At 42.8% G+C, this 17,832-nt stretch overlaps 4 protein-coding genes across 4 annotated transcripts; 1 reads left to right on the forward strand and 3 right to left on the reverse strand.

Annotated features, from left to right (window-relative positions):
* Positions 1 to 86: 86 nt before the first annotated feature.
* Positions 87 to 432, reverse strand: EAE98_007372 (uncharacterized protein; the record flags this gene model as incomplete). Its single annotated transcript, XM_038954995.1, has 2 exons — positions 87 to 143; positions 199 to 432. 2 exons carry the CDS (start codon positions 430 to 432, stop codon positions 87 to 89), a joined length of 291 nt encoding a protein of 96 aa, XP_038808645.1.
* Positions 433 to 553: 121 nt separating this feature from the next.
* Positions 554 to 5,827, forward strand: EAE98_007373 (uncharacterized protein). Its single transcript, XM_038954996.1, has 4 exons — positions 554 to 1,171; positions 1,229 to 4,590; positions 4,641 to 4,993; positions 5,083 to 5,827. The coding sequence occupies exons 1-4, from the start codon at positions 701 to 703 to the stop codon at positions 5,331 to 5,333; spliced, it is 4,437 nt and encodes a 1,478-aa protein (XP_038808646.1). The 5' UTR covers positions 554 to 700; the 3' UTR covers positions 5,334 to 5,827.
* A 1,002-nt stretch (positions 5,828 to 6,829) lies between these two features.
* On the reverse strand, positions 6,830 to 10,629 carry EAE98_007374 (uncharacterized protein; the record flags this gene model as incomplete). Its single annotated transcript, XM_038954997.1, has 5 exons — positions 10,495 to 10,629; positions 10,143 to 10,387; positions 8,981 to 9,819; positions 8,552 to 8,893; positions 6,830 to 8,497 (listed from the first exon to the last, which is right to left on the reverse strand). The coding sequence occupies exons 2-5, from the start codon at positions 10,165 to 10,167 to the stop codon at positions 6,830 to 6,832; spliced, it is 2,874 nt and encodes a 957-aa protein (XP_038808647.1). The 5' UTR covers positions 10,168 to 10,387; positions 10,495 to 10,629.
* A 5,393-nt stretch (positions 10,630 to 16,022) lies between these two features.
* EAE98_007375 (uncharacterized protein) lies at positions 16,023 to 16,712 on the reverse strand (the record flags this gene model as incomplete). The annotated part of the gene is made up of 1 exon (XM_038954998.1): positions 16,023 to 16,712. The coding sequence occupies one exon, from the start codon at positions 16,710 to 16,712 to the stop codon at positions 16,023 to 16,025; it is 690 nt and encodes a 229-aa protein (XP_038808648.1).
* Positions 16,713 to 17,832: the final 1,120 nt, after the last annotated feature.

Here is a 17,832-nt window from a genome sequence, read left to right on the forward strand (position 1 = left end):
GACTGATGGTTGGTCAATTTTGTGCTTGACAAAGAACATTCCTTCCTATATCGTAGACGTTCACGGCAACCGTCATCATTCCATTCCTATTCCGTAGTGATGGTCGACGCCAGATAATGAAGTGAATATAAGAGAGTTGCCTGCTATTGATACTGTGAATAATAAGTGTTGAGAGGATTTCCAAGGTTATCAACATACAAATTTGAGTTGAAGAATCAATGAATGTTCTCCGTCCTGTCTCTGTTCTCTGTTCTCCCTCTGCTCCTCCTGCTCCTTCTCCATCTCCATCTCCACAGAAATTAATTCATCATACCAGAAATAGATTTTAACCCCCAACCAATAACCAATCGAGTCAATCCAACATTCAAGCGCGGAAAGTGCTGCTGGGTTTGGCGTGGGATCTGAGTGCTCTTGCTTGCTCAAGGTTATCATTGATAGGTCCGAGTTGTGAGGCACAGGTGTGGCGCAAAAGTGCCCTGAAACGAGTAGCTGTACCTACCTACCGGGCTAGGCTCACTATCATCATCATTGTTTCCAAAAGACACGCAATCCATTTACAATCTTTGCTTCTTCAAACCCTTTCCATTATCGATTCTGCCAAAAGTAACAACATCTAAACTATCACTACCATCGTCGAGTCGCCACTTGGTGATCCTTATCGAAGCTTCATGCGCTGCGGTATCACAACCAACCCGCGAAGATGAGGCTACGGAGCTCGGAGACAGGATGGCGGTGCCTCCTAATATCAACACTTCTCTATACTAGCGCGTGGGCAAAGAAAGATGCGCCTGGAGTTAGCTATGCCAAATTAAAAAATATCCCACACAATCTGCAGTACTTCGATGATTCCGATGTGTTGCTGTATGAGGATAGAGACGATGCGGTTGTTTACAGATCAGTGGATGCAGGAGAGACGTGGAAGAAAATCACCGCCGTTCCTGAAGGCAAAATGTTGGAGATTTCGATGCATCCATTCGATTCGAAAAGGGCATATATCATAACGTCGGGGAAGAGTCATTGGGCAACCAATGATAGAGGAGAGCACTGGGAGGAATTCTATACGGACAATCAAGCTAGTGTATTCAGACCGGCGCTGAGTTATCATGCAAAAGATCCAAATAGGATTATCTTCAATGCAATGGATTGCACGGGCATTTTCTGCGAAGAGTTGGTAAGAGGAGTGATAGTTCCTGCTGGGCGATTCAAATGCTAACTATTCTCACAACAGTCTATGTACACTACTAACGGATTTGACGAAACTACCAAGTTCCTACGTTCCGATACTGTGGGCTGCCGCTGGGCAGTCTCGTCACCGGAGTTTACAACTGGCCAGAAGGACCTTGACAAAGACAGGATTCTCTGTGTGGCTAAAGGCAGATATTCTGTATGGAGGTCAGACTACCGGCTCGTTGTCTCTGACGATTTCTTTGCTTCAGACGGTGAGGATATACAAGAATTTGAGCCCGAACTGGAGCCAGGTCGAACGGTCAAGGGAATTGTTGAAATCGCACCCCAGAAGAAGTTCTTGATCACAGCCGCGGGTGCTGACCGCACTGACGAGATGGCATTATATGTGTCTGATGATGCCATTAAATGGCACCGAGCCGAATTTCCACACGACCATAAATTGACCCAGGAGGCATATACCATCTTGGAAGGAACTAATTACAGTATTCAAATCGACGTTTTGAACACGCGCCCACTCAATGCTATGGGGGTCATGTTCACCAGTAATTCGAACGGAACGTATTTCACTCGGAACATCGAGCACACAAATCGAGATATGGGTGGTTTGGTTGATTTCGAGAAGATGGCGGGAGTGCAGGGAATTGTGATGGTTAACGTGGTTGATAACTTTGAAAAGGTCGAGAAAAGTTTCATGGAAGTGAAGAAGAAGAAGTCCAAAATCAGTTTTGATGATGGACGAACTTGGCAACCTCTCAAGGTCAAAGACAAAGATCTTCACCTCCATTCCGTCACAGAGTTGGACAATTCTGGTCGGGTCTTCTCTAGTCCGGCTCCAGGTTTGGTAATGGGAAATGGTAATACGGGAGACTACTTGGGGGAATGGGATAAATCTAACCTTTATGTATCTGATGATGCGGGAGTTACTTGGCATCATGCCCTCGACGGACCACACAAGTACGAATTTGGAGATCAGGGATCTGTTCTTGTGGCTGTACATGATGGTAATACAAAGGTGGTTAAGTACTCACTTAACCACGGCAAAGATTGGAAGGAACTCGAACTCAAGGGTAAAATCCGCCCGCTACAATTGGTCACAACCTCCGATTCAACAAGTCTTAAATTCCTTATGATTGGGGTGGATGAGTCGGACAAGAAGCAGACTTTCTACATGATTGCACTTAACTTTGACGAAATGCATGAAAGACAATGCAAAAAGGATGATGATTTGGAAAAGTGGTACGCAAGGCTGGATGATGACGGTAAACCAGCTTGTCTTATGGGCCACACCCAATATTATATGCGCCGCAAAGCCGACGCAGATTGCTTCATGAAACAAGAATTCAAAGACCCAGTTGTTCAAACAGACGATTGCGCTTGTACAGACGCCGATTTCGAGTGCGATTATAACTTTATCAGAAGTGATGATCTTAAGGAATGCATACAAAAAGGTGCTTTGATCGTTCCGGAAGGTCAATGCAAAGCATTTGGTCCCGATGACACATTTAAAGGATCTTCCGGGTGGCGTCTAATTCCAGGAAATACTTGTAAGCGAGACAGTGGCAAGCAGAAGGACGATTTAGTCGAACACAAATGCTCGACTTCCGCAGCGCCTCCTGCTTCGGGTAAAGGAAACTCGACTGATTTCAAATTCAAGGGCCAAGCATTCCTGGATAAACAATACCTTGAGAGAACTGGCGTTAGCACCCAAGTGGACGAAACAATCGTATTACAAACCGACCAGGAAACAGTCTGGCTCACTCACGATCATGGAAAAACGTGGAAGCAAATCTTGAAAGATGAGAAAATCGTTCGAATTTACGCCAATCAGTACTTTAATGATGTTGTATTCTTCTTGACAAAGACCGAAACTGTATTTTACTCTGTCGATCGTGGGGAGAATATCAGAAGCTTCAAAGCTCCCCATCCACCAAGTCGTGAAGCTCTCGCAATGAACTTCCACCCTAGAAACAAGGACTGGTTTATATGGATGGGTGAGAAGTGCGATGGTCCTGGTAACTGTCACACCGTAGCTTCACTCACCCAAGACCGAGGAGATAGCACCTGGAAAACGCTCCAGCGATATGTCCGAAAGTGCGAGTTCATCAAAGAAGCCGCAAACCAACAACGTGATGATAAATTGATTTATTGCGAAGTCAAAGAACGTGAAAACAACGACGCTAACAATCCGTGGCAACTTGTCTCGAGTACGGACTTCTTTAGTGAGCCGGCTAAAGTGCATTTCACCAACGTAGTTGATTTCGCTACAATGTCCGAGTTCATTGTTGTTGCAACAAAAGATAATGAGCACCAAACTTTGAAAGTCGATGCAAGTTTTGATGCGGTCAACTTTGCCGATGCCAAGTTCCCTCATGGTTTCAAGATGGATCATCAAGTTGGTTACACTGTGCTTGATAGCTCTACTCATTCTGTTTTTCTTCATGTTACAACGAACAATGAGAAGGGCAAGGAATTTGGAACCATCATTAAGAGTAATTCTAACGGTACTTCATATGTTCTAAGTTTGAATGCTGTGGATAGAGACAGCGCTGGTTATGTGGACTTCGAGAAGATGTTCGGAATCGAAGGAGTTGCCATGGTCAACGTTGTTGCAAATGCAGAATCGAAGAACTACAAGAAGGAGAATAAGAAGCTCAAGACCATGATCACCCACAATGATGGTGCAGAATGGGCTCCAATAAGAGCTCCTGCACAAGGTCCAGATGGAAAGAAGTGGGGATGCAGTGGTTCGGAGGAAAAGTGCTCATTGAATCTTCATAGTTATACCGAGAGAGTTGATAAAAGCCATACATTCTCTTCTCAATCGGCAATTGGTTTGATGATGGGCGTTGGAAATGTTGGCGAATTCCTCACAGATTACAAAGATGCCGACACCTTCATTTCCACGGATGCTGGCATAAACTGGAAGTGGGTCAAAAAGGGACCTTACATGTGGAGGTTTGGAGATCAAGGCTCAATCATCGTCATCGTGAAAGAACGCGCATCGGTTAATGAAGTTCACTATTCTCTAGATGAGGGAGATACTTGGATTCCATACAAATTCTCCGATGCGGAAATGAAGGTTGAGGATCTCACTACGGTTCCAAGTGACAACGCTCGAAATTTTCTCCTTTGGGGTACGGTCGATGGTGCCCTCACAGCTATCAATCTTGATTTCTCAGGTTTGAGAGATAGACAGTGTGATCTTGATGAGAAGGACGTTGAAGGTGGAGATTATTATCTTTGGCAACCAAAACATCCTCTGCAAAATGATGACTGTCTCTTTGGACATGTCTCGCAATACCATCGAAAGAGAACTGATGCCGAATGTTATAATGGAAGGTTGATTCCTTCGCTTCATAATATCGCCAGGAATTGCAGTTGTACTAGGCGAGATTTCGAGTGGTAAGTTCTATTTTCTGATATTAAATTTACAAAAACTAACACAAAATCAGTGATCTTAACTACGAGCGCCAAGGCGATGGATCATGTGTCCTCGTTAAAGGTTACTCACCACCAGACCATTCCGAAATCTGTCGCATCGATGAAAACGTCGTGGAATACTTTAAACCTACAGGATACCGTCGTCTTCCCCTCACAACATGCCAAGGTGGTAGAGAAATGGATATTAGTGATGAAGCACATTCTTGCGCGGGTCATGAAGATGAATTCAATAGGAAACATGCAGCTTCAGGTTGGGCCATCTTCTTTGCGGTTATGATTCCTATTGGTATTGCGGCTGCGGTTGGTACTTGGGTTTGGAGAAACTGGACTGGCAAATTCGGTCAGATTAGGTTGGGTGAACAAGGTATGTTTTTATCTCTCCCTCCTCCCCTTACTTTTCTCATCCCTCTTTCCCAATCTTGCCCGAGAATTTCCTACTAACACACCTCACAGCATCATTCAATGACGAAGCTCCATACATTAAATACCCAGTCATGGCCGTAGCAGCAGCAGTAGCAATCGCCCAAGCAATCCCACTCCTTGCATCGTCACTATGGCGCTCAGCTTCGGGGGCTTTGGGGAGAAATGTGCCGAATAGGAGATTCACGACTAGAGACAGTTTTGCGAGAGGCAGAGGAGATTATGCGGTTGTGGATGAGGATGAGGGGGAGTTGCTCGGGGAAGATAGCGATGAGGAGGTTTAGTTTTTTTTTTTTTGAAAGGAGGTGCGTGGAAAGAAAAGGGAGCGGAGAATCGAATGGTAGTATTGTTAGTGTCGTAAGATGGGAGTTTGAAGGAAGCTCAGGGGGGGTCTTGCAAGGGAGGAAGGGGGAGAAAAGGAATTGTATGAGTTAGATATAGGCATAGGAGTAGGAATTGGAATTGGGTATTTTAGACGATTGGAATTCATATGAATGTGCGAGGAGAGAAATGGAGATGGACGGATGGAAGGAAGGAAGGAAGCTAAAAGGAAGAAAGAAAGAAAGAAAGCAAGGGAGGGAGGAAGAGTTTGTATATTATGAACGCGAACGAGCGAGGGAACGAATGCATAGCGATGAAAAACGAGGATTATGAAATTTGTATTGTATTGTTTATCGTATTACATTGCATTGCACTGCTTCTTTAATATGAGTTTGGTTTTATTCATTTTTGGCTTTGTTGAATGAAGTCTACGTGATAATAAGATGGCAGGACAGGGCAGGGCAGGGCAGGGCAGGAAAAGAAATGATCGAGGAGGAAAGCAAAGCGAACATATCTAACTCTCATTCTATAGCACAGCATGGCACATTGAAGTTCACAGTCATTCGTTTATTCATTCATTCGCTCATTCGTGCATTCATTTTAAATAAATTAACTTTTCATTCCCGATGATTCTCTCCTATCTACCTAATAACTGGCAAATAGCCCACTCATCCATCATGTCATATATCAATCCACATGCAACGCATATCCACCAATGACTGCCATTCATCAGCTTCAACACAAAAAACATGCTCAGTAAATGACAACAGCAGACGACCGATCCGACTACGAGATTCCATGCATGCATCAATCCATATCAAGCAATGGAGATGTAAAATAAAGTAAAGAGATCAGCAAATCTGGAATCCTCTACAGAGATTGCCAACCATTTTCGAGACCTTTGTAGCTGCTTTTTGTCAAGTTTCGCCATACCTGTAACTACCGCCACATCATTTGCCTAGAAGCCTGTCATAGGTACCATATTTAAATTCCCATCCACTCCTTCATTCACTTCCCACAACGCCGAGCTTGGTATCTTTTTGGTTCATCCCCACCCTTTTTTCTTCACTCTATTGAGAGTTGGCTTTGTTCAGAGGTGGTAAAATTCGATTTAGTTGCCAATCAAATCATCAAATTGCGCTTTTCCTCAGAATTGCCTATCCTTCCATGTAAACAACAACGCCGTCGTGGATCCTCATAACTCAATAGTAGTCTTTTTAACAAAAGAAAATCAGTAAAAGAAATTGTATGCATTTGCAGAAAAAGACCGTATATGTGATGTCCATTTGAAAATATGTGAAGTCGAAATTTGAGTAACTTTTTATCGAAAGCCCGGCTGAAAAGTGAGCCAACGATGCTTTGAACATTATAAACACCGAGTGGCCAATCAATGAAGATCAGATTCAACGTAAACAAGTTTCTCTTGATGTCTGAAGCATTTTTCAGGAGATTGACCAGATCAAAAAGAGGAATGCTTGCTGTAATTTGAAGTTGAGCGTCTACTATAGTAGATCTGGCCAACTTCAGTAGCACCAATAATTGTTGGGGTACCCTTTCTTGGCGCCTTCTGCTTTGCAAGCAATTGAGTTTCTACATCTGTAATATCAAGATTAAAGAGAATAACTGTCATTGAAGTAGCTGCACAGTCTAATGCATGTGTATCCACCTCAGTTGGCTGAAGATTGTTATGAGACGACGCATTCGCCTTCCTAAACATGGCGTACACAATACCATGATCACGAGATCTGGTCTGGTGAACGGGGCAAAGTGGCATTAAAATACCGAACTTCAACTGAGCTCCCTCTTCTTGAGTTTGTGGTGCCTCGTCTGGAGTCCAGGTGTAGCGTAACTCATTGGTGCGCAAGCCTTTCAAGAAAGCTGCTTTCAAAGGTAAATTGTTGTTAAGCTCAGACTCATAGCCGCAAGGTAGACCATAAGATGCCAAGATTTTCAATTTAAGACCATTCGGTCCCAAAAGATCTCTATCCGACATACCGGGGTACGGACAATCAACTTGAACAGCATATACTTGATCAAAACCAAATTTACTGCCATTGAAGGCGCATGAGAAAACTGCTTCTGCCATATTTGACCAAGGAGCGTTGGGAGGAGTAACCTCATCGCCTTGATTAGGTCCACCAATCCTGCTGGAAAGAGTGGTTCCAATTGAGGTTGAACTCATTGATGAAAATGGTCTGGAGAGCAAGGTGCTTGGCGTTGCAGGTTCTTGTTCTGATAGCTCCTGTTGATAAGTACTTCCTACCATGCTATCATTCTCCATATACAAACGACCAAAGCTATTATTCAAGGAGACTCCGCTGGTTGATGGACCAAGGTTACGATAGATTGTATTTGGGAAGACAAACTTCGGTTGCTTGGGAGTCGCTGGTCCATCAAGGTCAAATTGGTGACTGTAACTATCTTCAGAATTGAAAGTGTCATTGAAAGTGTCGTTGAAAGTGTCATTTGGAGTGTTGTTTCGCGGCATATCCATTGATGTCAGGTCGCTTGTAGAATAAGGACGGCTATCAGGGTCCTCCGAAGCTGGGAGATTTTGAGGTCGGGGAGGGGTCAGATACTGGCGGAAAGCCTCTGGCGAATTCTGGGTAGGAAACGCGGACTCCGCAGAAATGCTTCGGTAATGTCCTGGAGCGGCCATATAAAGTATTTCAGAATCACGAATCGAGGATTCAGGAGACACGTTCCCAGAAACATCCTCTCCCTCTCTTAAGGAATCTGTTTGCTTCGCCAAAGGATTTGGGTGTTGAAATTGAAGTCCCATGGGAAAGTAAGCAGGCTGAGTGACCAGAGGAGACATTTGCCTCTGAAGTTGAAGTGGATTTGGAAGCAAATTCATCTTTGTATCCCTTCTTGATGAAACAACAGGAGAACGACGCAAATCTGGGTCAGACATACGTTCACTATGTAAACAGATATCCTTGACAGAAAGAGCTGCAAATTCAGCTAGCTCTTTTCGGTCCCCTCGAGCGAACTCATTTCTAGGGTTTTTGCTGAAAATTGAAAAGACCCCAATGATTTCACCAGAATCTGAGATCAGAGGTGCTCCAGCAAAAAATCGGATGTGAGGTGGACCAGTAACCCAAGGGCTTCTGGCAAAACGCCAATCCTAAACCAACATTAGCATTAAGGTTAACATGTAACAGCAAGCAGAGCAACAAACCTGATGTGTGTCCAAGATGACGAAGACGTCCTCTGAATAGAGAGCATGAGCTGAAATGCTTGTGGTGCGCTCCAGTGTCATGAGATTGTACCCAACTTCAACTTTCAATATCTCATGACGTTCATCAAAAATACTGACAGAAGCACTATTGAGGCGAAATCTCTTTGCTGCTGCTTCCATCAGAGCAATAGTCTTTCCACCTAATTCCGGAGTCCAGGGCACATTTATGGTATAGTGCTTTGCAATTCTCGTTTCTTCGTCATGTGGATATATGGCTGGCAGAAAATCAAACCTCGCGTTACGTGGGGGTGGAGCTGGGGGCTTTGAGATATTGAAAGAACCCTACAAATAAATTAGCTCGATCCAAATAGGATGTGGAGGAGAGAACTCAATAATTCACAAATCAGAAAATTGAGAGTGATTGCTTACGCTAGAGTATGACTTGATGTAGTTGATCCATTCAGCAATAGCAGCATCATCACCAGTTGGTGCTGATGCTATGGCTACATATTCATATTGCTCTTCAAGGTTGTTCATCACATTGGATTCACGAGAAGTTTCATCATAGAAAGATGATGAATCAGCTCTTGCGGACTCTTCCTCATCACCAGCATTAGTAGTTTGCCAATCAGACTCCGACACCCCAGCATTAGTAGTTTGCCAATCAGACTCTGATACCTCAGAAATCGACTCAGTCAGTCTGGCCGCAGCCCTGGCCCTGGCTCTTCCAATTTGTGTATTTGCAAGTGGGCTCAATGTCGCTTTATAAAGTGCATTTGGCTCTCTTCGAGGAATGAGTCTTTGGCCTGGTAGAGGACGAATGAAAGCTGGTGTTGGCAAGACACCCATTTCATCCATTGGATCGAATGGCTCGGCATCTGCCCCAGATTGAGAACGATCTTCACTACGACTATACAAGGTCTTTCCTCGACCGGGAAGATCCTCAATACTTCTTGCACCATCAGATCTTGAGTCTTTCTTAAAAAGCCGAAAGAAACCACCAGATTTCTTTGTACTTGTGGAAGCATCGCTGACGCCAGTGTGAAAGTTACTACTGTCGAATGAGCCTGCTGTTTGCAGTGATGGGGTTGATGGTAGTGGAGGGGTCTGAGAAGATTGGTGAACTTGTGCATTGATATATCCACTGAAGACACTTGATGATGAACCGGGTGTCGATGGGGTAGGTATCGAATTTTGTGTTGAAGCTCCGGGTATTGTTGCACCTCTTGCATGAGACTTCGGCTTCTTTGGTTTTGGTGTTGCTTGGTCTGTTTGAGTTAAAATTCGAACACGTCCAGGGAATATTTTCAGAGAACAGTGAGAGGATAATAAAGTGTGGAAATCAAGTGATTTTGATAAGAGAATATTGACAGGTCTATGGTGAGGTTGTGCTCGAGGATGGAATTTGAGAGTGTTGGTGCTCGGGGAATGATGGTGAGAGTATTGCAGTGCTCGGATTGCGGTGCCCGGGTAATGATGGTGATCAGAATTGTGAAAAGAGAAGTAATATTTATGACTGGATGCTAAGCAGAGCCATAAATCAAGTGACTATAGGTGCCAAAAACATAATTTAATGACACAATAAACTTACATGTCATGGGTCCAACTCCTAACATCTTGGCAGAATTTCAAATGAACTTTTGCTATGAGTGGTGAATCTGCAGATTGTTAGCTATCTTGTCAAGTGACAACAGATATGCTGCAGATACCAGGTGGCAAGAGCATGTTTCATTTGGTATGTAACTTACAGTGGCTCTGAGTCTTATCGTTTTTGCAGAAATTCGTAGGAAGGTGTTGGAGACTTGATTGTGTCAAAGGTGGCAGATTGTAGGAGGTCTACTAAAGTAAATCAAAGAGATCAGTATCAAGAATACTTCTCATTCATGCTTGTTATTTTCTGAAAGGATGACCGCAGTTAGCAGTTATAATGAAATGCGACTCACAGTTTTAACTTCTTAAAACAAGGCGCAGCTTGAGGGATTCTCGAGCAGCTTTGACTTGACAACTTCAAGAGAATTGTACAAGATTATGGTGTAATATTGCAATGCATGAACTTATAGCATCATTCCATGCTATGAGGAAGGATCTGATCAAATTAACAGTTGCTTCTCATAAGCTTTAAAATAGTTGTGTGTCGAGGAGAGAAAGATCAAAGTTTGAAATTGAGAAATTCAAATTGTTGAAGAAGAGGAGTGAGGAGTTCGACGCTAAGGTGGGTGGTGGGGAGAGAAAGTGAATCTCGGAATGTTCCTATTGGAATATTTCATAGATGGCTTACCTTTTGCTCAAACTCTTTATTTATTAGGACGCGTTCGTCAACAGTGAATTACTCTTGGTTCGAGCTGACTGAAAGAGGATGTAGATTAGGTTTGGTGATCAAGTCAAGGAGCGATAGTCTGAAATTATGTTAGCAATAATTTTGGGCATGCTGTAATAGGATGTATCCCCCAAAGACAGAAGAGGGGATGAATGAGATGTTTATTTGCCTTTTCTCCAAAAACCTCATAAAAGAGATAATGATCAAGGCAGGAGGATATTCAATCTCATCTGTATGATGAAGAGAGAGTATGAACACTTCAAGAATTACTTACTATGAGTGGATGTGCTTCCTTAGAGAATACTTTATCAACAATCTTTCAAATCATAGTTCCTTTGAGAAGTATTATGTGAAATCTTCAAGTTGAAGCAAACAATAAGCAGGGTTGCTATAGTGGAGTTCCCGTCTGAAGAGCAGGAGAACAACTCGGCTCGGAGAATCTTCAAGGCCGAGCTTGTTGACGATTTTGTTGATGAATGATTCAATCTTCACTTAAAGCACCCAGTCAATCCAATCCATCCAGTTGATTGTGTTGAATTTCAAAATTCGTGGATTTACAACTTTTCCCAGTCACCCTTGGAGAAAGAGAGCAAAGACTTCTAGATGCGCCAAATTTCTCGGACCACAAGTCAAGTCAATCTAACCATTTGACACAATGGCCTGTAGAGAATGAAGATTTATCTCTCCTTATATCGGTTTAGGAAATGCGGAAAAGGCTCCAATAACTCTGATAAGGCTCCGAGCAAGAATCGTGATGCTTCAAGTATCTAGACAAGAGATCGATTTCCAGTGCGAATATCGATCAGATCCTATTCCAATATTGCTGAGTTAAATGCATGAAAAATGCAAGTCCCTGATCCTTATCTTGGAATAAGCAAAATGGAACAGTATAATGCTTTTTTGGAAGTTCCAAGAGTCAAATCTTATGTAACGGCGTTTGCTTCCTAACTCGAGAATTTGACTGCAGTGCTACTTGGGTTCTTGGAGAGTTTGCCGACTGCTGTTTTTTGCTGCATCATGTATTTAGTACCGGCAGTGTAATGTGGGAAGAACTCTGAGGGGTGATTTTGAGTAACGTGGGGTTATGGAAATGTTGTGCATACAAGATGGTACAAGTACTCGTAAGTGGGTTCGAAGGGTATTCTATGAAACGATGGATATGAAGTCGAATTGAACGTCGAAGTCTCGAAGTATCAATGTATTGAGTACAGAGATGATGTTCTTCTCGATGGGATTCAATGTAAATAGAGAGGGTTTGGATATCGAAACGAATGTGTGAAAGCAGAAAAGTCTAGAATTTCGAGGGTATGAGAAGTTGATGAAAAGTTGATGAAGGGGAAATGGAAAGAAGCAAACGAGCACAAGAGCGATATGCATATGATGGATGATTAAGAACTTTCGAGCAAGTAAGACTTCTTTCTTTCTGCATGTATTTCATGAATAACGCCGAGAACACCAATGTAGAGACTTGGTTATTGTTTACTTTGCGATTCTTATGGTCGATAAAAGGAAGGATCCCATATCATCGTGACTTCTTCATTTGGGAGTCGAGACGGCAATATATCATGAGCATCCGCATCAGCGTCAGCATCAGATTAGAATCGGCATAAAACCTTAAATTTCGTGGTCCTCCGATCAACTATTGTTTCTTCCCCATTTCCCTGATTCAAGCTTTTTCTGTCAATACGATTGAAAGTATTATTAGTCCTCTAGGTATATAAGGAAGAGATGACTTCGTAGCGAGGGATGTTTGCCGGTCATTGATCACATAGTGAGACTGGAGTTGAGTGCATCCTCTTTTTGTATCCCTTGCCTCGCGGATCATTCTCCACCAACCCCATACCGGATACCGTCCATATCTATGCACAAATTGCAGCTCGGACGACCTACTATTGATTTGGGCAAGAGATGTCTCAAGATTCCTGGTACACTCGAGCTGGGTATGAGCTTTCCTCTGCCTAGCTAGGTAGGTAATTGCTGATAAGAGCAAAGAGAAGGGCAGAAGATTAGATTTGGTGACAGGTTTTCAAATACTGTACATAGATGTTTAACACTTAGGTAGATAGATAGGAAGGTAGGTAGGTAGGTCGTTCTAATTAATTACCGTGCTTAATTAGACAACTAGTTAGTTCGTTCTAATTATAATTTTTGATAGTCAAAACCCAATGAAATCCATTTATTCATGGAGACTTTCCATAAAATCGTCATTTTATCCAATCATTACATCCACTATACATCCGACTATATTGACAGCTGAAAGGGACAAAAATGATCCATGAAGGTGTGAAAGGTGGTACAAAACGATGTCTTGGCATGGTTGGATCTGCAGCTTCCACTTTACGATAATGTACCTCTTGAAATAACCTCGAGCTCAACGTCCAGCTTCCACCGCTCCTTCTGTACAACGTCTCTTGGGAATGCTCTCATCCATATGCCATCCGTTGGATTGGATTCAATCGTTCGGTCGTTCGTTCGTTCGTTCTTGCCTGGTCAGCTCTCTATTGATTTGTGTGTGCATTTTTCTGTCCGTTCAATCAGCCTACGGTTATCAATCGTTTCCTGTTATGTATCCATGTCTCATGGCAGTTTGACATCTCACATTTTGACTATCATCAAGATTACGAAGTATTTCAATATGTGGGTTTTTGGGGCCTTCAATGTCTGGCGCGTACATTCTTTCTGAATTGATAAATGCATCCTTGCCCCTCTCATTAGCAGCAGTCATGTCGCCTTGCGCCGGATACTGTACAATATCAATTGGTGCATAATCTGCATTTTGGCTCGAGTATTCCATGGAACGGAACGGACGTTGTGTTGTTCAAGATGAAAAATCTTCCGAGGAGAGCTTTACTCGACGCTACTTCGGAGGTCACCGAATCAACAGCTTGCTTCAATCAAGAATTGTTTCAGTGCCATGTTTCTCTCAAAGTAGCCGTTTTATTCTTTGCTCTTCTCTCTCATCACTGCTTTTCATTTTGTCAGCTGGCACAACAGCAAATCCTCCTCTTTGTGGCCATCCTTATATGCTGTAAGAACTTAAGCAGAAGATTCACTACATATCAAACAAACCCACCTTGTGTTTGTACTTCCACCATAGGGCTTACACAAATATCTGCCCTCTCAGCATCTGTTTCTCAGCCCTCCGATGATCGCCCATCATTTGTACAACTCATCTTATCTGGACATACGATACTTCTCCATCTAGCCCATGCAGCCAGCCGTCTATCGGGCTCTTGAACCAGAACGTAGGCACCTGCAATAACCCGGCATCAATCATGTGCCAAAGCAGCCTCATACTACTCCATGGACTATGATTTCCACAGATGATTCTCACACAATGTTTCAGATAGCTGTGGAAAGTTTCACACATCATAGGGCAGAGATGGTTCCATTCATTTCACGTCCAATCATGAACATCGCTTTAGCAAGTGATGACGTATCATTACCATGTCAATTATCACCTACCTTAGTTTCTCTAAATTATGGATTCAGATCAAATACATCGATAAGGATACCAAGGCAGGTTGCCTTTATTTTCACTGGGACAGAACAAGAATTGGCTGAAGTCTGAATGGGAGTCTTTGCCAAATTAACTAAGCTGCACACAAGAACGTATACATGAGTTGTCTTTCTTGAGGCAAAGCATTGTTTGCTTGGATATTTGAGCTATTTTTTCCCCCAGACTATACTGCTGAAGGATCTTTTGACTTCGATTTCAAGAGGCTCCATCAATGACTTGACAAATCACGAGAGTATCAACCTTTCTCTCTAGTTGAGGGTTAACAATGTATTTTCAATCTCTGGAGTGGCCATTCAACAAAAATCTATGCGAACGAAATGATATTATGAACTCATTTATTCATAAAAATTAGATGATTGCACCTTGGCATATTTATCCTTCCATTCTTTACTCGCTCTTCTATAACCTTCAAACCCGAATCCAAGAAAATTATATCAAGCAAGCCCTCTTTCCAAGCCCTTACCCATTTCACCATTCCACCTGATCCAATCAAAACTAAAAAATGAATTATCACAGTCTTTCATTCTCAACACTTCTTATCGTCCGCTCACCTTTGTTTTTCTTTTCCCAAGGATTGATCAACAAGTAGATTTCGACACCAAGTGGATCCTTTGACTACACTATACTAATGCACATACTAGATATCAAGAGAGAGGCTTGTCATTCTTCAAAAGTGGAAACTGGATGTAGGGAGAGTTGCTAAACTGTTTCCAAATTGTTTTTGTTTTTCTACTTTGGAACTCAGATTACTTATAACTCAAGCTTGTGAGATATCACCGATGGACCTTGAGTGGATGTTTATAAACAAAACAGAAATCGATCTTTATAATCATTGATGATGGATTAAATTGCTAAATTATTTCTATCGTTTCTATATTCTTAAAAAATTCCACATATCTTTGATATCATACCGAAATATCCAACCCGATTTTTTGACTGTAGAACAATCTTAACTTTCATGAAGCTATTCCGCCGCTGGAGCAGCAGTCTGTTCGGCGGAGCTTCCTCCGGTCACTGAAGCACCCGGAGGTCCCGATGATGGAGCTACATCATCATATGAAATAGCCATATACTTTCCAGGATAGTATTTAGCCACCCACATTTCTGCAAGCATACTCTTTGAAATATCTTTCAAGTAGTAATTGATCGGGACACCTGAAGTACCTTCTGCAGCTTTCTTGAGATAATCTTCAAATGCAGTCATCATAGAATTGATATCGATAATCGTATTCGAATCATCATCTATCTCCGCCAGAGTCGGAGGGAGGATTTAACATCGCTGGCTTTCATGGACATCATTTGGGCACCTGTGCGCGCTGCCTCTGCCGCCTGCGAAACTGTGCCTTGATTGGCTTGGGTAGCGTTTTGTAGGGCTGCTAGTCGGTCAAGACTTGATTGAGGATCAAATTTGGCAAATTTTTCAACACCCGGTTTGACGCCGTTGGACACCGTAGAGGGAATAGCTCCCATGCAGACCATGGTCACGCGAGAATTTATATTCTGGGAACTGAGCAGACTTTTGACGCTGTTTGCCATAGACGAGTTTGCGCCAAACAAACCCGCCAGCTTGACCTTCGTAGAACTTGGGAAGATCCATTTGTTGTTGAAGCGGTTTCACCACGCTGTTCATCTTGTCACTGGCCGGCCATCGTGCTTGTACTATTCAAGATATGCACCATACCCATGAAACTGGATCCAAACGACGTTCCTGAAATGATGCTGAATTTCTTAGCATCGGGAGAATTGGATTCGTCCTGTTGAGCAATTTGCAACATATTGCTTGTGCTAGTCGGGACAATCTTGTCGTCTTTAAAAAGATGATTCCAGACTTTAATTGCTCTGTCGACATTGAGCGCGAAAGGAGTTAGAACGGATGCATTCTTATGCGTACAAGAAACGGGAATCACACGAGTACCCGAAATACTATGTTTGGATACTTGATCACTAATCCGATTTGCAGCAGCTCGAGTCATCTGCGCCGCAACATCGTTGCCAAGCCATTTCATCGTGGCCGATACATATGCGGAGACATAACTCGCCAGCGATTTCGACTCTTGACTATTCGTATCATTGGTAAAATTCCGGACATCCATGTTTATCGAATCGGAAGCCAACGGCATGCTTTTGATTTGCGTTTTGACCTCGTCTACTGGATTTTCCATATTCACATGCACGCTTCTGATTTGTGCGCGAAGCGGCTGGATCTTCTCTTTGGAGTTTAGTTTTCTCCTCTGCGTATTTGGATGCGGCGTTTGCGAATCGATGCGGGAGTCGAGTTTCTCGATTGAGTGGCTGATGTTGCTGGTGTCGATGTCGAGATTCATTAGATTAGTTTTGTGCGGGACATTTCGAGACTGTGTTTGGCGGTTGAGAGGGTATTCAGTTCTTCTTGAGCGGCGTCGATGGGAGCTTGGAAGACGCAGATTTGAGATGCGATTTGGAGAGCTTTGTTGCTGATTATGTTGGCCATTACTAGTGATGGATCGTAGGGGATTGAAGAAGGGATTTTGGAGGATGGTTCTTTGGATTGTTCTTTGGATTGGTAGAGGGAGAGGAAATAGGAAAGAAAGCCAATTGCTTTGATGATGGAGATAGGGAGCTGTTTGTTTGTTATGCTTATTTAGAAGCTGTTCATCTAGTGGTGATGGTTTTGATCGTTGTGGGTTTTTGGGGGAGATTGTTGGAGGGAATGTGCGAGTCTCGAGGTAGGTAGTCTATATACTTTCGTTTCAGAGTGTTCGTTTTACATACTCACTTCAATGTTCGTGTCTTGGGTCTCCAGATGCTGTCATGAAATGAAAAATGTGCAGGCTGGCTGATTAGAATCGTCATCGGAAGCTGAAGGTAACGCTTACCTAGGTACTCCTAAGATGACGATCAGATTTCTCAGAGAGAACCTCTTTTGTTTATTCTCGTCAGATTTGGATTCCCTCTCATGTGTTTTTTTGACTGAATAAATTAGGGGGTGGAATTAACGATAGCAAATTCATAGAAAGAGAGTACTCAGCTTATTTGGAAAGTCACTCTCGAGACGGGATCTACCATGCATCTCACCATCTACTCTACCCTCACTATTCCCACCAAAGACTTTGATTACTACGAAGAATATCTCAGTATCTAATCTTTTTATATAATAACCAACAATCCTACGTTCCTTGATTCGACAATTTGTTCTATGAACCCGTAGTATATTTATATCGTTCGCTAAGTCTAGGCGTATGAGGCTGCTCATCATGATCACACGATAGACCCATGCGTAAGAGGCTACTCATCACTCGATAGACCTATCTATTCGTTTGAGTTGCTATAGTCGAAAGAAAGTCGCGTGTGAAAATAAGCGTGCTGGCAATTGTTGGGATGTTGGCTGGTTGTTTGTTTCACTGCTGTGGTTGCTGATGTGTATATATATATATATATATATATATATATATATTGGAGAGAAGA

Source organism: Botrytis deweyae (assembly GCF_014898535.1).
Source record: "Botrytis deweyae strain B1 chromosome Unknown BDEW_017, whole genome shotgun sequence".
Lineage (NCBI taxonomy): Eukaryota > Fungi > Ascomycota > Leotiomycetes > Helotiales > Sclerotiniaceae > Botrytis > Botrytis deweyae.